Source organism: Oncorhynchus tshawytscha, linkage group LG13 (genome assembly GCF_018296145.1).
Source record: "Oncorhynchus tshawytscha isolate Ot180627B linkage group LG13, Otsh_v2.0, whole genome shotgun sequence".
Taxonomy (NCBI): domain Eukaryota; kingdom Metazoa; phylum Chordata; class Actinopteri; order Salmoniformes; family Salmonidae; genus Oncorhynchus; species Oncorhynchus tshawytscha.
Genome location: NC_056441.1, coordinates 57,622,627 through 57,650,016, shown reverse-complemented (window position 1 = coordinate 57,650,016; position 27,390 = coordinate 57,622,627). Strand labels below are relative to the sequence as shown.

Here is a 27,390-nt window from a genome sequence, read left to right as displayed (position 1 = left end):
CTTTCAACCTCCCACCCCCTAATGTCTCCTTCTTACCCCACCCCTCACTCTACCTCTCACTCATTCCCCATCCCAACCTCTGACCTATTCCACACCAGGCCCTTTAACTTTAAACCCCGATATCCATCTCTCAGTGATAGGCCTCCACCTCCATGTCTCCACCCACCCCATCCTTCACGTCACTTCTGTCCCTCACACCTCACCCACCCTTCAGCCTCTCTGTACCCCCATTCACCTCATCTTCCACCTCTCTCTCTGGTCTTTATTTATTTTATTTAACCTTTATCTGGATGATGTCAAGATTTTCTCAAGCTTTATCATGAGTGTGTGTGTGTGTGTGGGGCGTGTAATCCTTGACCATGTAGGGCCCCTTCAAGAGTCTGGTGCTACTTTAAGAACCAAAAGGGATTCGGGAGGCAGCCATCCGGCGCTGGGAGAGGGATGCAGGCAGGGACGAGGCGGGAGGGGTTGTTATCCCTCTATCAGGCCCCTTCAGTTAGGAGCAGCATTCCAGACAGACGAACAATGGGGACAGCCGAACCTAGAGGGAGTGGGGGCATCCAGGGGGCCAGGGTACTGGAGCTGGGATCCTGAGAAAGCAAGCGACCATGAGATGAGGCAGAACCAAAGAGCACAGACGGAGTGTGTGTGTGTGTTGTAGAGAAAGGGATATTTTATTTGTATTTATTTTATTTATTTAACCTTTATTTATCTAGGCAAGTCAGTTAAGATGAAATTCTTATTTACAATGACGGCCTACCTCGGCCAAACCCAGACGACGCTGGGCCAATTGTGCACCGCATTATGGGACTCCCAATCACGGCCAGATGTGATGCAGCCTAGAATCGAACCAGGGACTGCAGTGACGCCTCTAGCACTGAGATGCAGTGCCTTCAACCACTGCGCCACTCGAGATAAGGACGCTGCCTGACAGTATGTTTGTGTATCAGAGGGTAGTGTGTATCATTAAGATATTAAAGGAATGAATACAGAGGGGGCGGAATATTTTCCCGCACTGTTGAAGGATGATGGGAAGAGAGGTTTTCATTCTGTTCATCCAGGGGTCAGAATATGTGCAGTAATCCAGTTTATGAATTGCTGCCCATAGAGTGTGTCCCAAATGGCACCCTATTCCCTTCAGAAAGTATTCATGCCCCTTGACTTTTTCCACACTTTGTTGTGTTACAGCCTGAATTTAAAATGGATTCAATTGAGATTTGGTGTCACTGGCCTAAACACAATACCCCATAATGTCAGAGTGGGTTTTATCTTTTTCAAAATTGTTACAAATTAATAAAAATATGAAAAACTGAAATGTCTGGAGTCAATAAGTATTCAACCCCTTTGTTATTGCAAGCCTAAATAATTTCAGGAGTAAACGTTTGCTTAACAAATCACGTAATAAGTTGCATGGACTCACTGTGTGTGCAATAACAGTGTTTAACATGATTTTTGAATGACTACCTCATCTCTGTACCCCAGACAATTATCTGTAAGATCTTTTAGTCGAAGAGTGAATTTCATACATAGATTCAACCACAAAGACCAGGGAGGTATTCCAATACCTCACGAAGAAGGGCACCTATCGGTAGATGACAAAAAGAAAGGCTGGCATTTAATATCCCTTTGAGCATGGTGAAGTTATTAATTACACTTTGGATGGTGTATCAATACACCCAGACAGACACAGGCGTACTTCCTAACTCAGTTGTTGGAGAGGAAGGAAATCGCTTAGCAACCGTGAGGCCAATGGTGACTTTAAAACTGAGGATGGATCAGCAACATTGTAGTTACTACACAATACCCACCTAATTGACAGAGTGAAAAAAAGGAAGCCTGTACAGAATAAAATATTCCAAAACATGTATCCTGTTTGCAACAAGGCACTATAGTAAAACTGAATTTAAAAAATGTGGCATAGACATTAACTTTGTCCTGAATAGAAAGTGTTATGTTTGGGGCAAATCCAATTCAACACATCACTGAGTACCACTCTTCATATTTTCAAGCATGGTGGTGGCTGCATCATGTTATGGGTATGATTGTCATCATTGTAATTTTTTTGTGGATAAAAATAAACTGAATAGAGCTAAGCACAGGCAAAACACCAGAGGAAACCTGGTTCAGTCTGCTTTCCAACAGACACTGGGAGACAACTTCACCTTTCAGCAGGACAATAACCTAAAACACAAGGCCAAATATACACTGGAGTTGCTTACCAAGACGACATTGAATGTTCCTGGGTGGCCTAGTTACAGTTTTGACTTAAATTGGATTGAAAATCTATGGCAAGACTTGAAAATGACCATCTAGCAACAACCAACTTGACAGCTTGAATAATATAAAAATGATGTGCAAGTATTGCAAAATCCAGGTTTGCAAAGCTCTTAGAGACTTACCAGAAAGACTCACAGTTGTAATTGATGACTAAGGTGATTCTAACATGTATTGACTCGGGGGTGTGAATACTTATGTAAATGAGATAGTCTGTGTTTCATTTTCAATAAATTAGCAAACATTTCTGAAAACACGTTTGAACTTTTTTCATTATGGGGTATTGGGTGTAGATAGGTGAGGGAAAAAAAAGTCAATTTAATCCATTTAGAATTCAGTCTGTAACACAACAAAATGTGGAATAAGTCAAGGGGTATGAATACTTTCTGAAAGCACTGTAGTACACTACTTTTGACCAGAGCCCTACGGGAATAGGGTGCCATTTTGGGATGCAGACATGGACTGTGGTGTCTTTTCTGTTTGGGATCTATTGATTGTTGTTGCTACCCTTTACAGGAAACAATTGAAATCCGTTGCTGTAGTTCTGGATAGTCATGTGACTTGAATGAGTTTAATGGCTTCTTGCCAAACAAGGTTGTACTACCTCATGCTCTGTGTAGATTTTAATCTGTCTGTAAGGGGTGCGTAACTGGTGGCAGGGAAGTCAGACGTAGGAGAGCAGAACTAGGTAATAGCCGGAGCAGTTTAATAGCAAAACCAACGGCATAAAGAAATAACCAACATGGGTACAAAACCTGACGCGCACCAGTCAACATGTGCACAAGCACTTACAAACAAACAATACCACACAAAGACATGGGGGGAAAAGAGGGTTAAATACACAACAATTAATGAGGGAAATGAAAACCAGGTGTGTAGGAAAACAAGACAAAACAAATGGAAAATGAAAAGTGGATCGACGATGGCTAGATGACCGGTGAAGCCGAACGTCGCCCGAACAAGGAGAGGAACCGACTTTGGTGGAAGTCGTGACAGTTAGCTTCTCAGTGTTACAGTTACATTATAGGACATCCAGTCCTAAACTATGGTCAAATAATCTATGTAATAAGATGAAATAAACTATTGCTTATTATTACCGTCCGTGAATCATCCAAACACTTAAATGAAAAGTGAATCTAAGTGTGTGCGATCTTAAACTGAAGGTATATTTTAGCTGAAGCTGGCTGGAATTATGCTATACCAATTTGGCCACATACAGTCACCAATGTGTGTTTGAACTTTGAACCCAATCTACCCTCAATGCATGTGGGTGCTACACAGGGCAAACCCAAATCCGGATGGAAGCACCTGTAGGCTCCCGAGTGGCACTACGGTCTAAGGCACTGCATCTCAGTGCTAGAGGCGTCAATACAGACCCTGGTTTGATTCCAGGCTGAATCACAACCGGCTGTGATTGGGAGTCCCATAGCGTCGTCTGGGTTAGCCCGGGGTAGGCCGTCATTGTAAATAAGAATTTGTTCTTAACTGACTTGCCTAGTTAAATAAAGATTAAATACATTTTAAAAATTGTCCTGGCCCCTAGGCACCCCTCACCTGAGCCCTGGCCCCTGGGGCTGCTGGCCAGACAGATGTTGTTGATGCATTATTGGTTCACAAGACACCTTGGAAACCAGACAGTCCCAACCAGGCCCATTGTATTCTCAGGCCCTTCCAAAGTGACTGTGTGGTTTTAGATGGGCTTGTAACGAGGTCTCTGTTGAGGGGCCATGTTGACAACAGCCGGGGCCTTGGAACGCCACAGTGTCCAACATGAAAGGCCTCTCCTCTGCATAATCACACCCCCTTTCCCAGAGGAGCAGCCTGGGTCCCACAGGGACATTAAGGGGGGCTGGGGTGTGTGGGGAGAGGTTTAGAGCAGGGACGGAGGGGTGGAGGGGTATTCTATTGGTGGGGTTGGGGTTAGAGACAGTAGGCTGTGGCACTTGCATCAGATGTTATTGTTTATGCAGGGAGAGAGGGAACAGTCATTCATGGGCGACGGCTGGGTTGGCCGTTGGCGTGGATAGACGGCTCTTTCAGAGAAAGAGGAGGTTATTCAGTCGCTCTGCTGAGTCATTTCAGAGGGGAGCCTGTGTGTTCGGTTTACCTCTCTCGCTTGCTTTCTCTCTGGCTCTCTCTCTGGTCACATGACAGTGTGGTCAAGGGGAGGAGGTGTGTGCTTGTGTGTGACTGTACGTGCGCAATGTGGTTGTGTAAAATATTTGTTGAAGCAATTTGCAAAAAAAGTCTGTGTGTGGGTATAGCGAGTGTATATGTGTGTGTACTGTGCAGGCATACTTTGCCTGTGTGTGTGTATGCGACTGTGCGTGTGATTGTTCAGGCGAGAGCTCGGACACAAGGCCTGGATTAAATGGTCTGAGTGAGGCCGGCGGGGACGCGGCCCAGACAAAAACACAGCCTTGTGTTCAACAACTGCCTGTGTCCACCACTGACTGACTGACCCCCCCCCCCTCGACTCACAATGACACATAGGGAGAACGAGAGAGAGAGACAACTTAGTAAACTGCTTTGAGAGAGAGAGACAACTTAGTAAACTGCTTTGTGCAAATCCACATGCAAAACAGGAGAAAAACCAGAGGGAGCTCAGAGTTGATTAATTCTGCCTTGTTGTTCTCTCTCTGTTTTCTGCTTCAGAGCGAGAGCGGCTTCTGGTGTGATGGACAGGGTGGGAGGGAGGAGGGAGGACTGCATTAGACAGATGCATACTGTCGATGGGCTGTCCCACCCCCTGGCCTGTCGGTCTGAGGGTGGCAGGCAAGACAGGGCAGAGGTGGGTTGGGGTGGAGTAACTCCCCTGGGAAGAGAATGGCCTGGGGATGGGACAAGGACTAGAGAGTCTGGCTTTGGTACCGGGGTTGGCATGGCAACAGTGACGTAGGGCCACTGCCAAGGGAATGAACCAGGAAGTCATTTATGGGCGCGCGAGAGAGGGAGAAAGTGCTAGATAGAAGGGAGGGGGATATGACTGAAGAGAGAAAGAGCAAGGAAGCGGTGGGGGAGGAGAGGAGAGACGGGCTTATCTGATTATTATCTTTAGAGCTCAGGTGAACAGCTGATGCGCTCTGTTCTTTTCAATTCAATTACAGACAGTCTCAAGGGATGTGGGACTGTGTTTGATTTGGATGGTATGTTCACGCATGGAGATGCATCATGTCATTTAAATGATAATATGACATCCCCTCGGTGGGGTGTGTTTGTGGACACTGAATGTATACTTTGTGGCACTCACAGTAGCTCTGGTCCACATTAGCAGCACTATTGTGTAACATGTCTGCTTCATACAGGCTGATTCTCTCAGACGGGCCACATGCCTACCAGCAGATTCATGGTGGCGTCCAGCTGCACTGCACAGCCATCTAATAACTTTGCCATTGAAAATAACCGTCTAATAACTTTGGCACTGAAAATAACCATCTAATAACTTTGGCTTTGACAATTGATAACAAGGGAATCAGTGAGTCAGATTTGCCGCCTGAATTTTTTTCTCTCAAGAACATGGTTTCTCAGAAGTTTTTTTCCCCTGTACGGTGTTTCATCTCACTAGCCTATATCCTACAGTCATGTATCACTAGCCTATATCCTACAGTCATGTATCACTAGCCTATATCCTACAGTCATGTATCACTAGCCTATATCCTACAGTCATGTATATCACTAGCCTATATATCCTACAGTCATGTATCACTAGCCTATATCCTACAGTCATGTATCACTAGCCTATATATCCTACAGTCATGTATCACTAGCCTATATATCCTACAGTCATATATCACTAGCCTATATATCCTACAGTCATGTATCACTAGCCTATATCCTACAGTCATGTATATCACTAGCCTATATATCCTACAGTCATGTATCACTAGCCTATATCCTACAGTCATGTATCACTAGCCTATATCCTACAGTCATGTATCACTAGCCTATATCCTACAGTCATGTATATCACTAGCCTATATCCTACAGTCATGTATCACTAGCCTATAGTCCACTGTATATTTCTTGGGTTTTGATAAATATTTACATTCAGTGCAGATACAAATGCACAAGACATTGGTACAACAACACTAAACTAGCCCTCTACTTGAAGTTGAACTTGGGAAACAAAAGTGGGTCTGTGGACAACGCCTCCTTTTTGTAAATCATGTGGCGCAGTGACAAACTGATCAACATCTTGTGTTGCATCACATACTGTGTTTTTGTGTAAACATGTCTCCATACTGGTTGAGGCAGGTCACTTTGCAGTGCAACAGCACGAAAGGGAGAGCATGGCTATTGTTTCCGACGATAGGAGCTATATTGAGTTTGTCCTCGGGACAATGGGGGCCATAGAATACCAGGAATCTGTTTGGTAATGTCCATGCTGCAGGTTGGCTCATCCAGTCGCCTCAAGCAACACACATTGTTATGGCATCCTCCACGTATTATTACATCACACCAGGAAGTAGACAGCTATGCTTACATTATGCTATGATGGAACTTTGTAAGTAGCACCACAAACAATCTATGTTCATTTTTATTTTATTTTTTACTTCTCCTCCCCCTGGCCATATCCCTAGATATTCTTCCTCGTATTATTTATACGAGCGTAATTTAAATCATTGAATCAGGACACTGTACACCAACGAGCTCAGCTCCGTTCTGTTTGTGCATGTTTATTTGAGACATGAGTCATTTGCTTGCACAGTCACTGAGGCATACACATTTCAATCGTTCCCAGTTTCCTTCTCTCTGTTTCCCTCTGTCCTCAAGGCAACCCAAAATATATAGATAGTCCTAGCAACTTTACTCTTGCCAATTCCGTGTGCAGATATCTTGTTTGAAAGCTGCCGTCGAAGGCCGGAATCACAGGATCGAGCACATAGGGGGGCTGAGAAAGAGGCATGGTGAGACGCAGCTCCCTGTGTTTTGGAAGAATGGGCTCGAACTTCTAAGGAAGCTGGCCGCCTTCTCACACAACCATCAGCGCATTCCAGCCATTGTGTGTGTTTCTTTCCCTATCCTTCCTGTCTTTCTCCCTTACTCTCTTTCCTCCTCTTGCTTCCACTCACACTAATACAATAGGAAATGTAACTTTGTGTCTGTCTCTATTTCTGAAGTATTTATTGAAGTATTTATTTTCCCCCTTCCACAAACCCAGCCCTTGTGACACAGTCGCTCACTGATTCCCTTTTACGTGGTCAGAGCAAGCCGATGCCTCGTCACCCAGTCTCAACATATACAGTTGAAAGAGAGGACTCTCTGTGCTGGTGCACACACACACACTATAATTATCCCCAAGATGCCGTCAGCTCTCCCAGTTCCCCCACTTACAGCAGATGTCAAAACCAGGAAAGGAGGCTTGTGAACTTGTTCGAGGGAGGGCCGTGTGTGTGTGGGAATATAGTGGGTGTGAGCCAGTGTGTATATACGATTGTGTGTCACCTCATAACCGCAGGGCATTGAATCACACACAGCGGCGGCAGACAGTGCCCGTGCTGCACCACCATTGCAGCAACAATGTGATGTGGTGTCCCCACATTTCTAGTATTAGAAGAGGCTAAAAGCAGCAGCACCTCCTGTGGGGAGGGAGGCTCTGTCGAGGGAGAGAGGTACTCTGTCTAGTCAGGCTGTCCCTGGAGTGGTCCTCTCTCTAATTAGCAGAAAGCTAGCAAGTGTTGGAGGGGGAGGTGCGTCCATTTTCCGAGAAGCAGCTGAGCTTCATTATGAATGAATAAATGAGTGACAGTGGTGGAGGCGGGCTAACCTCCTCCTATCCGCCTGTCTGATGTTCAGTTCTTATATTGTGAATCAGGGATTGTGATCGTCCCCCACTTTCTTGCTTATCTTCATATGCACTATAATATATATATACCTGTATATCAGTGTGACTGTGAAGAGTTCCAATTCTGGGGCAAAAAATACTTGAATAATGAAATAACATTATTTTAACTCGCTTCTGCTCTCTCTCTTTCCTCCAGCTCTTCAGAGAGGTACGGATCATGAAAGGCCTCAACCACCCAAATATCGGTAAGTGCCTTGGCTACACTAATCTCCCCAGCTTCCAGGTTGTAGTGCCGCAGGGCATACCCCACCCCAGAACATCATCAGCCTAACAGCCATCCTCACGCAATGTTCCCCTTTACTGTCAAAACAGATGCTGAGCAGGAGTCAGGACATGTGATATGTACAATAGTCCCCCACTGAGCTCAAAATGGTCCTCCTTTCCAGGGGACTCACTCACTCACCCAGACCCCATCGCGCTGCCCCTGTAATGGCCAGAGGGTGTGTCCCAAATAGCACCATATTCCCTATGCGCCTTGGTCAAACATAGTGCACTATAAAGGCAATAGGGTGCAGTCGCTCATGTAAAGCCAGGACAGTAGACTACCTCCATTTATTATGAAGCAAACAGTCACATTTAATACTGAATGCAGCTGAACCACAAACTGCTGTACCGTACTGTTGGCATTTTCAGCACATCTCCCTTCTCTAAGGAACACACAGTCAATCACTTTGTGCATTATGAACTGTGTGTGTTTGTTTGTGCCACTATACTGAGTTGTCTGTGTGTGTGTTACAGTGCAGCTGTTTGAGGTGATCGAGACAGAGAATACGCTCTATCTGATAATGGAGTACGCCAGTGGGGGTGAGCAGAGTACCTCTCCTCAATCAGTATCCCTCTATTTCTCTTTCTCATCTGTTTTCTCTCCACCCCGCCCTCACGCTTTCCCTCTCCCCGGTACCTCTGACCCATCAATTGTCTTTTGACCGCCCTCCTCCCTCCCTCTGCACTGTCATTGTCTCTCCCTTTCCTTCATGATCACTTTCTCCCACTCCACCCCCCCTCCCTTCTCTAATCCTCACTCCCCTCAGTTGTCAATTTTTCCTCCCATTCTGTTTCTTGCCAAATAAGGAGCTAATAGCCAAGCATGTGCCCCCCCTCCTGATCTCAACCTCACTGCTTTTCTCCCAGTGGATGTGCCCTCTAGCATGAAGCACTTACTGTTTATAAACACAACACACACACTCATGCACTCATTCACTCTCTTTCAACTCTCTCACACACCACCACCACATATTCCCAAATACATGCATGGTTCACAGACATGTAGACATGCCCATGCATCCGTCACATCAATAAGGTATCCAGATGTGACAGTGGCTCCCTGTACTTCATGACTTCTCTCTCTCTTGTTCTATCACCCTTTGCCTCTTTCTTTCTTTCCCTTTCTCTGCTGCCCTCTCCATTTTTCTCTCTGCCTCTCTCTCTCTCTCGCGCTTTTTCACTTGCTCTTTCTCTCTCTCCTCTCATTGCCCCTCGCTTTCTCTTTATTTCTCTCTAATCTCTGCCTCTCTCTTCCCCTCCATCTCTCTCTCTCTCTCTCTCTGTCATCATCTTCCTCTCACTCCTCTCATATCTTCGTTAGCTGGTCAATAATCACTCAGTAAATGACCCAAAGTCAACCATAGGGCCAGGGATCAGTTAGATGAATGAGGCCCTAAAGGCTCCATGATGAAGATACTGATCCCAGATCAGGCTCAATTTAATAATCCATCTCACTTATGATACTACAGCTGTGCATGCTCTCCTATGTTTTAGGGGGCGCTGTACTACTATGGCTGACCCTGTAAAGCAACACATTTCACTGCACCTATCCGGTTTATGTTACAATTAAGCATATTTTTAAATATTTGTTTTATGTTCTCCTTAATTCTTACATTGTAATTTCTCTGGTATATTGTGGCATAATGCCGTCATCGCACACACACACACACACTCACTCACTCACTCACTCACTCACTCACTCACTCAATCACTCACTCACTCACTCACTCACTCACTCACTCACTCACTTACTGTGTGCCTCATAGAAATACAATATCAGTATAGTATAACTCTTCTAAACACACTATATATATACAGTAGGGGTGTGCGGATCAGCTGTTTGTTCACCTGCACCGGCCTGCAATTTCTAATAACCCATCCGCAACCGCCCGACTCCATGTGGTAAAGTGTAGATCTGAGGTTCACACCCGACCCTAATCCGCAAATATAACAAATGTGCTACACAGTCAGAGATGGCGGAGCGAAACACTTTTTTTATAGGCATATGTTCATTTCCAACATTTTTGCAGGCTATTTGTTAGTCAATGTCTATCAACTTCTATAATTAGATAAATGTAGATACTCTTCTGTCATTACTTGTTGCCCTGGAAGACTAAATAAAACCTGCTCACCAGAATAACGTCATAAATTGATAGAATAGATGCTTCAATCTAGTTGACATTGGTAAGGTTTTCTCTATCATCTCTGCTTCACTCGCTGGGAGAAAATGCAATGAATAAAATGTTTTAAAAAGGGATTTCCAAATGACATCAGTTTAACCAGATTTAAGAAAATGTAAAGCTGTGAAACTCCCCTACATGTTTCTGATAAGATTGCAGTAAAGAGTGCACCTTTACAGATGGCCCCTAACTGCGAATTCATTCTTTCAAGATACTGAAATAAATAAATCATATTCTAGAGTCAAAATGTACATTTGGTGTATCATTTCACTGTAAGTAATGCTTAATTCTGCAAGATTTCATGTTATATTTGAGAGGTTACAGACCTAAATTCAGTGTCCAGATTTCAAGCTACTATTCCATTTAACCCACCTGAACAGTAGTTCCCTTGATGGGCCATTTGGAAGTCCCCGTCTTGTGACTGTTGAATTTGTATAGCGCCTCAAAATCATCACACATAACATAGCCGGCACTGCTATCATCTTACCACTTCACCAAATCTTTCCCCAACATTAGACTACTGTTCTGTCCCTCCCTTCAATTTATTTTCAACTTTCCATTTTGCAGCTTTTCTCTTATCGAATTAAACTCCAGCATTGTCCTTTTTGCCTCTGTGGATCGAAGTTAACTTTTTCTGCCTAAGTTCCCAAAAGCATTTGGCAATTGGCGTGTGTTCTGCGAGCATACAGCTAGGCCCTAAAGCTTAATCTGCACACTAACGGCAGATAAAAGTAATGAAAGAAAAACCTTATTGTAGCCTCCAGATATATGAATTGCGCAAGAATGATACATTTATGAATGCATCATTTTCTCTTTATTCAACACGGCCACCACCCACCCTTCCTTCATTTCATGACCATTAACCATCTCGGCCCGCGGATATAAGTCACAGATATACGGTATAAGTGCCTCAATTACAGACGATTCAAGCAGACAAGGTGTTGTAAGCCTGATTCTCTGTTTGTTGATGTGGTTTGTCTCTCTCTCCCTCAGGTGAAGTGTTTGACTACCTCGTGTCCCATGGGAGAATGAAAGAGAAAGAGGCGCGGGCCAAATTCCGTCAGGTGAGACGCGACCAAAAGTGTATAATCGCAACAAAACCCGGTGAATGGTGCTGAGTTGGCCTGTATTACATTGCAAGCATTACTGTAAGCTTGTATGTGTCCGTGTCTGTGTTTGGCATCTTTACTGTGACTTGTCTCACTCCCCTTCTTTCTCTCTCTCTCCCCCTCTCGCTCTCTGTCTCTCGCACTCTCCGATCCCCCCTCTCCCTCTCCCTCTACATATATCTATATCTATATCTAGATTGTGTCTGCTGTACACTACTGTCACCTGAAGAACATTGTTCACAGGGATCTTAAAGTACGTGACCGGTTCAGACCTGATGACTTGGGCTCCTTTTCTTTGTCCAAAATGACAACCACTCATTGATATTATATATCAATTCATTAGCATATGTGAAACACTGATCATCACATTCCTGAAATGAGCATACAACCTCAGCCTGAATTGAACAGATTTTCAGTCCTTAAAGCTGCACTCGGTTATCTTCACCTGTCCCTGCAGGCGGAGAACCTCTTGCTGGATGCCGACTCCAACATCAAGATTGCAGACTTTGGCTTCAGTAATGAGTTCACCATGGGCAACAAGCTGGACACGTTCTGTGGCTCCCCTCCCTACGCCGCACCGGAACTGTTCCAGGGGAAGAAGTACGATGGGCCCGAGGTGGACATCTGGAGCCTGGGGGTCATCCTCTACACTCTGGTCAGCGGATCACTGCCCTTCGACGGGCAGAACCTCAAGGCAAGGCCTCCCACAGCGTAGCCAAATGGCCTTGGCTTTGTCTGAGTTTCAAATGGCTCTCTATTCCCTACATAGGGCACTACTTTTGACCTGGGCCCATATGGTGTGGTCAAAAGTTGTGGTACTATATAGAGAATAGGGCGCCTTTTGGGATGCAGACTGTGTCACTGAGGTGTCAATGTCAAGACGGCGTGTGTCTGGTTTGGATGTTATTTAGTTGATGCATTATGTGATGTTTTTGCTTACTAATGCTTTCTGTGGTCCTGAAGGGTTTCGTGCTGATTACTTCATGTTCACCTTCCATTTTCATGTTCAGTTGATCAAGAGAAGGAACACCTTGTCTTTTAGTCCATTTGCCATTAATATGTCTCGTGTTTTGTGTAACGTTATATAACGTTATGTGCACGTTTTGCGTAACGGTATCTTTATGTGTTGTTCCCTAGGAGCTGCGGGAGCGTGTTCTGCGGGGGAAGTACCGCGTGCCTTTCTACATGTCCACCGACTGCGAGGGCATCCTGCGCAGGTTCCTGGTGCTCAACCCCACCAAACGCTGCACCCTGGAGGTGAGGAGGGCAACTGCAGGCGCCACTCAGACATACAGTACACGCAAGCACACTCTCACAAACCCACACACACCCTGTTTGTGGCATCTTTAACACATTGTTTTATCCCTCCTCATTAGCAAATCATGAACGACAAGTGGATTAACTCTGGCTACGACGGAGAAGAACTGAAGCCTCATATAGAGCCCCTGGAGGACCATAATGATGCCAGCCGCATCGGTGAAGTACTCCCCTCTCTAACTCCCCTCTACTCCCTACCTACGTATTGTATGCCTCCCAAATGGCACCGTTTTTCATATTTAGTTCACTGGCCCCTGGTGGTAGTAGTGCACTATTGTAGGGAATAGGGTGCTATTTGGGACGTACCCACCCTCTTCTTTCTGTGAGCCTGTATCTCTGTCTAACGTCCCTCATCTCTCCGCTCGCCTCCAGAGGTGATGGTGGGGATGGGTTACACCCGTGATGACATCAAGGATGCTCTGACCACTCGGAAGTACAACGAGGTCACTGCCACCTACCTGTTACTGGGACGCATGAATGAGGTGAGGCACAACGAGACAACGTGTGTGTGTGTGAGAGAGGGTTTGGATAGAGGTAGGGGAGAGAGAGAGAGAATCCTTCCTCATTTCTGCGTTGCCTGTGTTCCCCGAACATTTTGTTTACATTTTTATATATATATATATATATATATATATATATATATATATATATATATATATATATATTTTCTGCCGAGACACGCTTTTAAAGGGATAATGAGAGATTTGGGAAATTGACAAGTTACAAGTATATTTGTAGCAAACAGAGCGAGGGCTAGTGTGAATGAATGGGTCATGAGTGCACAGCCACTGCTTGCTCCTCATCTCCCTATAGTGCAGTGGTGCACATCAGTTATATTTAAGATGGTTCCAACATAATTACATTTTCATGCATTTTGGAGTAGAATGTCCTTTTAAAAAGTCACCAGAAAAATCTACAAAATTATCCCCCTCCGCTTCCTTAGCCACCCGTGCTAACAAAAATCCTCGGGGAACACCTGGCGTGCCTGTCTGCCACAATACGTGTGTACGCATGCCTGTGTGTCCACACTGTCCACAGTCACCTGAGTCCCGATCCTAACTTGTGTGTGTGTGTGTGTGTGTCAGGTGGAGGGCAGTGAGTCTCGGTCAACCAGCAGTCTGAGCCTGGCGCGGGTACGGCCCAGCACCGTCATCAACGGCACCAGTAAACACTCCACCTCCTCCACCACCTCCGCCTTGGCCTCCTCCTCCTCTCACAGCAAGACCACCCAGCGCAGCGCCTCCACCTACCACCCCCGCAGGAGGCACAGTGACTTCTGTGAGTGGGTTGTCTCTTATTCTACATCCCAAAATGCACCCTATTCCCTACATGATGCACTACATTTGACCAGAGCCCAGAGCTCTGTTCAAAAGTAATGTACTAGTCAAAAGTCGTGCACTATAAAGGGAATAGGTAGTAGTTATTGTTGATATACATTACTGGCACACCTATATCTTCTCTGCAGATCCTCTCAAGCTCTGTCAGGTTGGATGGGGAGCATCACTGCACAGCTATTTTCAGGTCTCTCCAGAGATGTTTGATTGGGTTCAAGTCTGGGCTCTGGCTGGGCCACTCAAGGACATTCAGAGACTTGTCCCGAAGCCACTCCTGTGTTGTCTTGGCTGTGTGCTTAAGGTCGTTGTCCTGTTAGAAGGTGAACCTTTGCCCCAGTCTGAGGTCTTGAGCGCTCTGGAGCAGGTTTTCATCAAGGATCTCTCTGTACTTTGCTCCGTTCACCTTTCCCTCGATCCTGACTAGTCTCCTAGTTCCTGCCACTGAAAAACATGCCCACAGCATGATGCTGCCACCACCATGCTTCACCGTAGGGATGGTGCCAAGTTTCCTCCAGACGTGACACTTGGCATTCAGGCCAAAGAGTTCAATCTTGGTTTCATCAGACCAGAGAATCTTGTTTCTCATGGTCTGAGAGTCTTTAGGTGCCTTTTGGCAAACTCCAAGTGGGCTGTCATGTGCTTTTTACTGAGGAGTGGCTTCCGTCTGACCACTCTAACATAAAGGCCTGATTGGTGGAATGCTGCAGAGATGGTTGTCCTTCTGGAAGGTTCTTGTATCTCCACAGAGGAACTCTGGAGCTCTGTCAGAGTGACCATTGGGTTCTTGGTCGCCTCCCCCCCTTCTCCCCCGATTGCTTAGTTTGGCCAGGTGGCCAGCTCTAGGAAGAGTCTTGGTGGTTCCAAACTTGTTCCATTTAAGAATGATGAAGTCCACTGATTTTTGGGGGACATTTAATGCTGCAGAAATGTTTTGGTACCCTTCCCGAGATCTGTGCCTCGACATAATCCTGTCTCATAGCTCTACGGACAGTTCCTTCGACCTCATTGCTTGTTTTTTCTCTGACATGCACTGTCAACTGTGGGACCTTATATAGACAGGTGTGTGTCTTTCCAAATCATGTCCAATCAATTGAATTTACCACAGGTGGACTCCAATCAAGTTGTAGAAACAGCTCAAGGATGATCAATGGAAACAGGATGCACCTGAGCTCAATTTTGAGTCTCGTTGCAAAGGGTCATTATGGGGTGTTGTGTGTAGATTGATGACGAAAAACATTTATTTAATCCATTTTAGAATAAGGCTGTAACGTAACAAAATGTGGAAAAAGGGAAAGGTCTGAATACTATCCGAATGCACTGTACATCCATTAGTGTCTGACCTAACCCATTAGTGGGTGTTTGTTTTCCAAATAGCTGTCCGTCACGACCTTTTCACTTGTGTTTTAAATGGTTGTGAAGTAGGATTCCCCGCCGTTCTGCCAAGTTTGAGAATGTTTGCTTTGTGTGTATGAGAGTGTGAGGTCACCAGCCACCACTTTACAATTGGGTGAGATATTCATAATTTGTACATTGCCCACTCATCTGTCAGTCTATAATATGCTGTTTATCCCAAACGACTTACAGTAGTCCGTGCAGACATTTACATATGGGTGGCGCCAGCAGAATTTAAACCCACCATCTTGGTTTTACAAGTGCCTTGCTCTACCAACTGAACCACACAGGGCCGGACTTTGATTCTCATGTCGTATCATGTCTGTTATGCAGGCGGTCCAGCAGCGCCCCCATCCCATCCCAAGCGTAGCCCCAGCAGCGTGGCGGGGGCAGACAGGGAGCTGAAGGAGGAGGGGGGGCGCATGGCGTCCCGGAAGGTCAGCAGCAGTGTGGTGGGCAGCCGTTCCATCCAGCCTCCCTCCAGCCCCATGGTCAGCAGCGCCAACAACCCCAACAAGTCAGAGATCCCCGACCGCCGCAAGGAGATTATCACCGCCACGGTGAACACGCACACGACACACATACAGATAGGCCATATTCCAGGCTGACTGCATGTCTGCAAACCACATATAATAGAGTTATCTGATGCCAGACTGCGCTGTCGAAGGCGTGCCACACAACCATTGGTTGATGCAATGCAATGTGTGCAATGCAGTCGGCTTACAACATGACCTTACAAATAACTGTACATTATAAACACACACGCACACACACAGGGAAAAGAAGGGTTAACACCATCAGAGACAATGTTGCAAGAGGTTAATGAAACTAAGATCAGTGTGCGGGGGAATGAACCAATAACACTACGAATACTTCTACACCTGCATTGCTTGCTGTTTGGGGTTTTAGGCTGGGTTTCTGTACAGCACTTTGAGATATCAGCTGATGTACGAAGGGCTATATAAATAAATTTGATTTGATTTGATTTAGAGAATCTACAGATTCATGCTCAACTAAGATGTGGACAGAGAGAATAGAGATTCAACGCTTAGCATATAGGGAGTCAACATCTGCTAAATATGCGTATGTGACCAATTCGATTTGATTTGATGAACAACAGCAACAGTGTGTATGGAGAATATGGAGATGAACCCGAGATGAACCCTTTGAAGGGCTCAGAGGCGCTCTGACAAGGTGGACTGAGAGTGACAACAAAAGTTCAACACGGATACTGTGGTTCCTTAAAGTGCACTCCTTTTGACCAGGGCTCATAAGTAGTGCACTATAAAGGGAATAGGGTGCCTTTTGGGATGCATCCACTGACACTGTGATGTGGGGTGTAGATATTATCAGAGTCACGGCTTTGAATAGACATGAACATCCCTAGCGTTATGTGACCATTAGACAATCATATGGAGGAGTGGAGGGATATACAGTAGGATGGATGCCTTTCTGAATTTCACCAAATCACAATCAATGTGTTATCTAACTGTCATTCTCCCTGACTTTCAGAACAACGTCCCAGCAAGTGCCATGATCCGCCGGAACACATACGTGTGCACCACGGACCGGAACAGCACAGACAGGCCCTCCCTGCTGCAGAACGGCAAGGAGAACAGGTGAGCAGAGCATTTGGGTTACATGTTTGTGTTTGAGTGTTGCACATGTGCTTCTACATTTGTTGAGTCCATGAGAATAATAGCAGGGATACATTCACTTTCTCAACATTCTGTGTGCATACATAACCTGTGTGTCTTGACTGTACTGTAGTGGTGTGTTTGTGTGTAGTACTGGAGATAAAGAGCTTACTGCTGTGTGCCAGAAGGGGTGGGGGGTTATCATGTGACCTAACGTCCCAGCTCAGGGCCACGTGGACTGGGGGAGGGAGGGGGTTGGAGATAGAGGGGGAAAGTGGGAGATGGCAGTGTCCCAACTTGACCAGCAGGCGCCTTCTGGGCCCTGTCAATGCAATGCCACGATAGACGGGCTGACGGGACACATACGTGCTAGAGCGCACACACACAGTGCAGCCGCACAAACAAATACACCGCTGCACACACACAATGATAAAATGCACAAACCAACACACTCGGAAACAGACACAAATAATAATGCTCATACAAACAAATGCATGCTGTCGTACAATTACATGATATAGACAGATACATTACACAGAAATACACAGAAATACATTAAACAGAAATAGATTACACAGAAATACATGGTCATAGTGATCATGCATTATATTCTACACATGTTTAGTTCCTGCCCCTGGTCTCTTTTGCTTTGGGGCTCAGGTTGAGGGTAAATGATTGTGCTCTGAAACGGCTGCAAATCAACCAAAGGACTCTAATGTGTCTGCCCTACTTGGCCCCTCTCCCTGTGGGTATGTCTGTCTATCAGAGCTCTGGTTATTTAGAGCGTTAAGTGAAGCAGCCCCAGGCCAACAGAGGCTAAGCCAGCCTAGCTAACCCAACCATTCAGGGAGAACTGTAGGGAGCGGGCCAAGGGGACGAGGAGAGGAAGAGCTCTGCCAAGTGGATGAAAGGATGCCGGGTTAAGAGGGCATGGGGAAGGAGTGGTGGCTACTGCTGGACGTCCACACGCCAGCCACACTTCTCCAAGCAGATGGCTGAGATCTTCATTATCAGTCTGTCACTCTCCCTCAAGCCCTCTCACCCTCTCTCTCTCTCTTTCTCTCTCACCCTCTCTCTTTCTTTCTATTTCTATGCTCACTTTTCTTTTCTCACTCTTTACCAGCATACCAGTCACACCCCTCCCACATCCCCCTTTCCAGTCTGTCCTTCCCTCCTCCTCCCTGATCCCCATCTCCCCGTCACAGTCTGTTTCCACCAAAGGCCCAGTTCTGATTTGGCCTCAACCTTACCTCTGCTGAAAGCCAACACAAGTGGATGCTCCTCCCCTGTAATGGTTCACCATCCCTCTGCCTTAACGCTCAGCTAACTCCCGCTAAAGCCTTTCTGGGTCAGATCCTTTGTCTCAACCGATACATTAGAATGATGATATGCCCTGGGTTGTCCTACATTATGGACTGATCACCTCACTGTTAATGGTTGAGTGATGGATGAATGTGATGATGGTCTGATTGTTTTGTCCTTTCTGCTCTCTCTCTCCTCTCTTAGCTCCATTTCCCACCGGCTGCCCCCGGCCTCGCCCTCTACCCACAGCATCGCTGGGGCCTCGGGGACCTCCTCCTCCGCGGGCTCCCGCCTCACCCGGGGCTCCAGCATCCGTAGCACCTTCCACGGTGGCCAGCTGAGAGACCGGCGGCCTCCCTCCCACGCCCCTCCCACCTCCCCCACCCTGTCCCACGACGCAAGCCCCCTGCCCCACGCACGTACCCGTGTCACCTCCAACCTGTTCAGCAAGCTCACCTCCAAGCTCACACGCAGGTAAGAGGAGAGTGAAGGGAGTGTGAGGAAGCCCTGAGCTGTAGCCCCCCAGTATAGTGACGACAACAATTCTACACTAGTCCATAGTGAGGGTAGAATTCATAGCTTGAAGGAATTTCAGTAGAAACATCAGAAGTGTAAGTAATCCTAGTCGAAACAGCTGAAAGGGACAGGCAGCGTGCAATTTGGAGGATTCTAATAGATGTTAGTTATATTATACGATGCTGCGTGCGCCATTGTGAAATTCAACACTCGTCAGGGATAGCGACTGCCGTTTAAGCAATTAGATCAAATAAAGATCATGTACGGTCTAGCAAGGACAAGGATTACTATGAGCTGTCGCTCCTGTTACCCCCCCCGTGTTATTTTACTTGTGGAAATCTGGGGAGATCTTTGTTAGCGGAGCACATTTAAACTGCTCATCTGTGTGCACTGATGGAGACAATCAACTTTAGTTTAGATAGCAGGCCTGAAGCAAAAGTCCAAATAAATGTTGATTGAGGCATATGACCATGAAATAGCGCCCTAAATGAGACTAGCATGTAGCAGAGGCCTTGGATCCATTCTGAAATAGACTTGGGGCTTTCCCATCCGGACCTGATATGCATAAATACATTTTTCAAATATAGAGACCCGTTCCGAATGGACCAGAGGACAACTCATCCGTATAGACCTGGTCGGATTCAGACCCGGACCGATCCGAGTGAGGGAAGCAGCAGAAAAGTCCATGTTTAAGCTACTTTATTAACCGGAATTGATAAAGCGCGAGGTAGAAAGAGGTGACGCTCAGGGCCCGTGCGTGAATGTAAGCTACTGTGAGTGGGAGCGAGTGACACATGAACAGGGAGGAGGTAGGGTGAGACTAGAGACCGCAACCGACCAAGCCGACTCGTGCTATAGTAGACTAATAGCTGCCATAGCTAGGTTATTTATCAACCAATATGATTACGTAGTAACTGTCTTGACTGCATCAAACCAGGAGAAGCTAGTTAGGCTAGTAGCTAGCTAGCTAGGCTAATTGATGCAGCATGCTCTTTCTCGTCCTACAGCTACAAACAACAACATTCAGAATATAAAGTAGCAGTCTATCTGTTGGCTCTTGGTCGTTGTAGCCTATCCTTTTCTTTTAACTTTAAATTCCATCATTTTAATTCCATCTCCATTGATTAGATATCTCCTGACCTTGGTCCCACACAGAGGCTCTATGACTATAGCCTATTGCCGCTTTGATGACTTGTGATTGAGCAACAACCAGCGACGCGCCACTCGTGAAAAGCAAAGAGTAGCAGCATAAATTCTAAACTTCTCTCTCTACTGCAGCAGTCGCGTTTGGATCTGTATGGGTCCTTCAGGACAAGTCAGTTAAAAGTACACATACCTGTGACAATCAGACCAGACCCTTGTCATTATTTAGAATTCTGGATCCAGAACTGCTCTGGTACTGGATCGGGTCTCGGGTATGTGGATCCGTGAAGACCTCTAGGGTGTAGGCTACAGTGTTAGATAGTGTGTTAAGGAAAAGCCAGTTAGGCTACTGTAGAGGAGGGCACACAAAGCCCAAGACAGGTGACAGTGACTATCAGTGATACTTGTAACCCTTCCTCAACATGGAGGACATTCGTCTTATCCCTAGAGAGACAGTGGAGTCTGTAAGGTGTGTGTGTCTGGCCATCGGTACTCAGACTAACACTGCTGGAGGGTCCGAAATGCTTCTGACGCCCCCCTCTCTCACTCTCTCCTTAATCTGCATTGATTTTCCTCAGGCTTACTTCCTCCTCTATTAACCACAGGCTTCAAACCCCCACTTACCCAGTTCACCTTCTCTCTCTCTCTCTCTCTCTCTCGCTCGGTCTTGGCTGTTTTTTGGGGAAGTGCTTCATGTTTCTGTTTCTTAACTACTTTACTTTTCCTTGCCAATCAGCTGCAATCTTTTATCCTTCTTTTCCCCCTTTATCCATATCTCTTTCTCTCTCTGCCTTTCTTTCTTTGTCTCTCTATTTTTCTTCCTTGTTTCTCTCTCTTCTTCCTCGTAGGGTCAATCTTGACCCCTCTAAGCGTCCCAACTCAAACAAGTCCGTCTCGGGCTGCACTCTTCCGCAGGGATCAAAAACAGTTAGTAAGTTCTTCTTCCCATGTTTCTGGCTCCTTCTCTCTGTCTGCCTGTCAGTCTGTCTTGTCTGTCTGCCTGCCTGTCTGCCAGCACCTCCAACCCCTCGCCCACTCCCCTCTCATTCACAGCCTCAGTCTGTGCGCTGTGTCTGTTGTCTGAGTTCAGTTCAAGAGCGCGCCCTAGAGGCCACAGGTGACACAGCATACCCTTGACAACAACAGAACATTAGCCAGCAATAACCCTGCTTTCCAAAGACTTTTAAAATGCACACACGCTTGTAGTACTTGATGTAGAAGCAGTTTGGGATCCTCTATACATTCTTCTTCTATTTTCAGTTCATGTAAAGGCAGTTGGTTAATGGATGTGTTGTTGTATGAATATCTACCAAATGATTGTGGCACTTAAAACAATAATACATGATTGGACATGAAACATTTCTTTATTCTTATCTTTGAAAGTCAAATCAAAGGGGTCTGATGTGGCTTTGGACTCTACGGGCTGTTCTTTACCTTCTCCTAAAGCTTCAGGGTGCACCTCAACCTGATGACGTCTTCACTCATTGTGCAGTTGTGTGCCATCCAGTTGTACCTTTTAACGCAATTGTAAGACGGCGACTCATTTAATGAACTCCATATATTCCTTGCGTTGTTAAAACGTCACCAGTCCCAGAGGCAGTACTGTGAAGCTGTTTCAGTGTTGTTGGTTTAGCCAACCTCCCTCTTTGCCACACAACACAACGCTATCACAAGGCCAAGGAGTTTCAGATTGGAGTGGTTTTGTTTGTAAGGAGCTGCTGCCATGCGTCCTTAGCATCGCTGACACTTCAAAGCAGGATTAGTTGCGTAATAGAGCCGTTATCCACCCCCCTCTTAACGGGATCCTCTTCACAGTCCCAGCCAGAGGCACAGGCTTGTCAGTCCTTATCCCACCACTCCACTCCACTCACCATGGGCTCCACTCACTCCCTCTCTCCCAGAGAGATTTGACCCAACATGGCAGCCCAGACACTATCCCCACTTGCAGGTTTGTTTTAAGACACTCTACAGCTCAGATCTCTCCCCTATACTGTTTGATGGAGATTTTATAGAAGGAAAGCTCTAATCCTTTAAAGACACACCCAGTTCCTGTGATGGCCTTTGGGTTGGTCAGGCTGGTGGAGACGGCATTTGAAATGGGAAGGTTACGAACATGGCGACACTCTTTGTGGTGCTTGAACAGCAGCGCCCCCTTCTGTGTGTTAGATGGATGTGTAATGGGACATCTCAAAAGCTGACCATACTTTAGTGGTAGTAGTCATTGGGCAAACACTATGTGCTTTCATTATGCTTTTTGTTAAAATGTTGGAATAAATGTTCTACAAACTTAGGTAAAAACCATCAGTTAGAATTGCCCAGTTATGTCACGCAACGCAAGCAGCAGCTTTCTAGTCCTGAGCCTGAACCTGCCCTGAGCCCTTAATCTAAAAAACATTCCAAGTGTGGCTTCAAAGTGTATATTTTGTTTTATTTGTTTATTTATCATTTCCGTACATTTCGGAAGGTTGATGTCACTCTGACTCTGATGAGTTGATGGTGTTGTGGTTATTTCTCTATTGGCTGTTGCTGAGGGAAGGATTGGAACAGAAAGGGGAGGGAACAAGGGATATTTCTCTATTGGCTGATTCATTCCTAACACAGACTTTTGTCTTCGTCTTGAGGGTCACAGACGAACCTGAGAGAGTCTGCAGATCTCCGGTCACAAGGTGAGTGTCTACAATACAGTATGTCCCACTGTGATGAGAAACTATTTAATTACAGGCCCAAGATTAGTTTCCCCAAACCCAGTTGTAACCACATTCATTATGATCACACAATGCAAAACTGAACCCAGACCAGTTAGATAGTTGTGCTATCAATCAAAGACTTTCTGTATCACTCCATGTCTGCCCACCATTGGGCAGTATGACAGCTCCAGGACCAGTAGTTACTAAAGGCATTTCTATTCTCTCCCTCACACTGTAGCCTCGGCTGCACAGTCTCTGGTCAGACAGTCTCTGGTTAAAACCAGCAGGTAAAGCTCAGAGCATGGGTCAATGCAGCATTAGCTCTAAATGCCCTTGGTGTGACTCGTAGATAGTAGATGTGGTACTCTGTGATAGATGCCTGTGAGTGACTGCCTCTCTAATTCTTTTCTGAAGTAGGTTCCTTCTGTGTGTTTTATCAAGTAGGTTCCTCAGTGTAACAACAACTTCAACTCCCCATCCATTGACATGAACCTCATTCTCACTTACTCAAACAATTTGAATAAATTATTAAAACCCATAATTATGTAGACATGCCGAATACACAGAGCTTCCACTTGTTTCCAAGAGTAGTACTAGTACTAGTGTGTGGTATTCTGGCTATGTCCACCGTTAAACCTACTCCTACTTACACAGCAGATATGTTTTTGCTAGCTTGTGACCGAGCACCAGGACAGCATTCCAAAGACAAATGTCTGCTTTGAAATGTAAATCAATGCCAATTTTAATTAGCTGTGCATACCACCATGGCTGGGCTCAATTCCATTTCAATTGCAGTCAGGAAGTACACTGAATTTCCAATTCTCTTCAATGCTTTCCAATGAGGAAAATGTGGAATTAGAATTGGAATTTGGTTTACTTTCTGAATGGACCGGATTTAAATGGATTTGACCACATCTCTGCAAACCACAGACACCTGCATAAATATCAATATAATGACCTGAATATATATATATATATATATATATATACACACAGACTACCGTTCAAAAGTTTGGGGTCACTTAGAAATGTCCTTGTTTTTGAAAGAAAAGCACATTTTTTGTCCATTAAAAAAACATCAAATTGATCAGAAATACAGTGTTAATGTTGTAAATTACTATTGTAGTTGGAAACGGCTGATTTTTAATGGAATATCTACATAGGTAATATTCTTATTAAATACTTTTTTCTTTACATAGTTGAATGTGCTGACAACAAAATCACGCAAAAATTACCAATGGAAATCAAATGTATCAACCCATGGAGGTCTGGATTTGGAGTCACACTCAAAATGAAAGTGGAAAACCACACTACAGGCTGATCCAACTTTGATGTAATGTCCTTAAAACAAGTCAGAATTAGGCTCAGTAGTGTGTGTGGCCTCCACGTGCCTGTATGACCTCCCTAAAACGCCTGGGCATGCTCCTGATGAGGTGGCGAATGGTCTCCTGAGGGATCTCCTCCCAGACCTGGACTAAAGCATCCGCCAACTCCTGGACAGTCTGTGGTGCAACGTGGCATTGGTGGATGGAGCGAGACATTATGTCCCAGATGTGCTCAATTGGATTCAGGTCTGGGGAACGGGCGGGCCAGTCCATAGCATCAATGCCTTCCTCTTGCAGGAACTGCTGACACACTCCAGCCACATGAGGTCTAGCATTGTCTTGCATTAGGAGGAACCCAGGGCCAACCGCACCAGCATATGGTTTCATAAGGGGTCTGAGGATCTCATCTCGGTACCTAATGGCAGTCAGGCTACCTCTGGCGAGCACATGGAGGAAATGCCAAAGAAATGCCACCCCACACCATGACTGACCCACCGCCAAACCGGTCATGCTGGAGGATGTTGCAGGTAGCAGAATGTTCTCCATGGCGTCTCCAGACTGTCATGTCTGTCACAGAGGCTCAGTGTGAACCTGCTTTCATCTGTGAAGAGCACAGGGCGCCAGTGGCGAATTTGCCAATCTTGGTGTTCTCTGGCAAATGCCAAACGTGTAAGCACAACCCCCACCTGTGAATGTCGGGCCCTCATACCACCCTCATGGAGTCTGTTTCTGACCGTTTGAGCAGACACATGCACATTTGTGGCCTGCTGGAGGTCATTTTGCAGGGCTCTGGCAGTGCTCCTCCTGCTCCCCCTTGCATAAAGGCGGAGGTAGCGGTCCTGCTGCTGGGTTGTTGCCCTCCTACGGCCTCCTCCACGTCTCCTGATGTACTGGCCTGTCTCCTGGTAGCGCCTCCATGCTCTGGACACTACGCTGACAGACACAGCAAACCTTCTTGCCACAGCTCGCATTGATGTGCCATCCTGGATGAGCTGCACTTCCTGAGCCACTTGTGTGGGTTGTAGACTCCGTCTCATGCTACCACTAGAGTGAAAGCACCGCCAGCACTCAAAATTGACCAAAACATCAGCCAGGAAGCATAGGAACTGAGAAGTGGTCTGTGGTTATCACCTGCAGAACCACTCCTTTATTGGGGGTGTCTTGCTAATTGCCTATAATTTCCACCTGTTGTCTATTCCATTTGCACAACAGCATGTGAAATTTATTGTCAATCAGTGTTGCTTCCTAAGTGGACAGTTTGGAGTTACATTGTGTTGTTTAAGTGTTCCCTTTATTTTTTTTAGCAGTGTATATATATATATATATGCATACAGTTCAGATCATTGAGTGGGGCATAACTGTAGCCTGGTCTAATGAATGAGGTATAATGGTGCAGCATCATTTAGAATGTTGTTGCCTTGAAGAACACACGTGTCCTCAAAAAGGTAAAATTGTGTTGTTAACTTGACTAACTTGTGTTGCTTCCTAACATTCCATTTTATTGCACTGCGGTATCCTCTGAATTGTCCTCTGATTTATTTTTCTAGAATAGTCTAATTTATGGCATGATTTTAAGATGGTAGTGCAACTTGTGTATGTTGTGGATGCTACATCCACTCTTCAGTAAAGACTGTTAAAAACATTTTATATACTTTAATTTCTACTGGCCTTGTTATCTATTTTAATGAGTAATTGAGGAATGGATTTCTATTGATAAATTAAGAGTTGTGGCTGTTATTAAACCAAACCCTATATGATACTAATATATTTCTCCCCTGTTCCTCTCTTCCCATCCACGTTAATGCACTTCAACCACACTCCACCTGCATCCTCTTCTCTCATTCAATCTCTCACCCCCAATCACTCCCCCACTCCCACGCTTCACCCACTTTGCCCCTGCAGTCGCCATCTACCTGGGCATCAAAAAGCGCCAGAGCCCCGGACCCCCCGATGCGGCTGGGATGTGAGGGTGCGGAGCCCGCGGGACCCGGCGGAGGTGGTGCTGGCGCTGCGCGAGGCGGCCCAGGGCTGCGGCTGCCAGGTCCACCTGGCTGGGCCCTTCCTGCTCTCCTGCACCCATGGGGCGGCCGGGTCACGCGTGGCCTTCGAGGCTGAGGTGTGCCAGCTGCCCGCCGGTCCAGCCGAGACCAGCGGCGTGCGCTTCAAACGCCTGTGGGGGGCGCCGCTCGCCTTCCGGGATATCGCCACAAAAGTGTCCAAAGATCTGGAGCTCTGAGGGCAACAGGGGGTGGGGCAGAGGGCTTCTACACTGGACAGACTGACCGAGGGGGCGGGAGAAGGAGACAGACTGAACCCGCTACCCCCACTGCCAACCTCGCCTCACCCCCGCCAAAGACCCGCTTCTGGTGCCACAAGGACACGCAGGCACACCGGCACGGACGGCCCGGCCCCGCCACTCACAGACCTATGACCTATGAACCCTGCTAAGGCACCTCAATATTATGTGAATCTAGGGAGTCAAGCAGTTCTTTTTTAATTCCATATTTGCAGATTAAGATATTTTTCGTCAACATAGTTATGATTATATTATATTTGTTGTCATTCCTTTTTAACAGCTGCTATTTAAAAGGTTTTTAATATTGTTTTTCTTTTCTTCACTTCAATGAGCAATTGACAGACTGAATGCATATTTAAGAAACAAGGGGCCAGCCCTTTCCTAGACAGAACTCCAGGCTATAGAGCAGGGGTGTCAAACTCATTTTGCCATGGACGCCACATTCGTTCTTCAACGAGGTCCGGACGGCGACACTGAAAATGTGTTATATTTCCTTGCCGTCAAAATTTGCATAAAATAGTCTATCCACCCTATCCATAATGTTTTGCATTTTTGATGCTCCCTAACTGTCTAGCTTTCATTTCAGTGATTATTAACAATCTGGACACAATCAATAAACTGTATGAATGTAGGTCCATTATTTTATCATTTCTACACAGTTTCGATTTGGCTGTAGTCATTTTAAAATATTTTCAAAATCAAATTTTATTTGTCACATGACCTTACTGTGAAATGCTTACGTACAAGCCCTTAACCAACAATGCAGTTT

The 27,390-nt window shown here is 45.9% G+C and overlaps 1 protein-coding gene across 5 annotated transcripts in view; it reads left to right on the top strand.

The window, feature by feature from the left end:
* LOC112265304 (MAP/microtubule affinity-regulating kinase 4) overlaps positions 1-27,154 on the top strand; it is a 53,225-nt gene extending 26,071 nt beyond the window's left edge. Inside the window, exons 4-19 of one of the 5 annotated variants that reach the window (XM_024442465.2) lie at positions 8,256-8,304; positions 8,858-8,923; positions 11,557-11,627; positions 11,869-11,925; positions 12,130-12,366; positions 12,810-12,929; positions 13,049-13,148; positions 13,362-13,471; positions 14,075-14,267; positions 16,049-16,275; positions 17,228-17,334; positions 18,859-19,128; positions 21,162-21,244; positions 22,935-22,979; positions 23,239-23,287; positions 26,228-27,154. In XM_024442465.2, the coding sequence (XP_024298233.1) occupies positions 8,256-8,304; positions 8,858-8,923; positions 11,557-11,627; positions 11,869-11,925; positions 12,130-12,366; positions 12,810-12,929; positions 13,049-13,148; positions 13,362-13,471; positions 14,075-14,267; positions 16,049-16,275; positions 17,228-17,334; positions 18,859-19,128; positions 21,162-21,244; positions 22,935-22,979; positions 23,239-23,287; positions 26,228-26,561 (2,118 nt within the window). In that variant the 3' untranslated portion in view covers positions 26,562-27,154. The remainder of the gene's footprint in view (positions 1-8,255; positions 8,305-8,857; positions 8,924-11,556; positions 11,628-11,868; positions 11,926-12,129; positions 12,367-12,809; positions 12,930-13,048; positions 13,149-13,361; positions 13,472-14,074; positions 14,268-16,048; positions 16,276-17,227; positions 17,335-18,858; positions 19,129-21,161; positions 21,245-22,934; positions 22,980-23,238; positions 23,288-26,227) is intronic. The other 4 variants (XM_024442467.2, XM_024442468.2, XM_024442466.2 and 1 more) reach the window with 4 other exon arrangements.
* Positions 27,155-27,390: the final 236 nt, after the last annotated feature.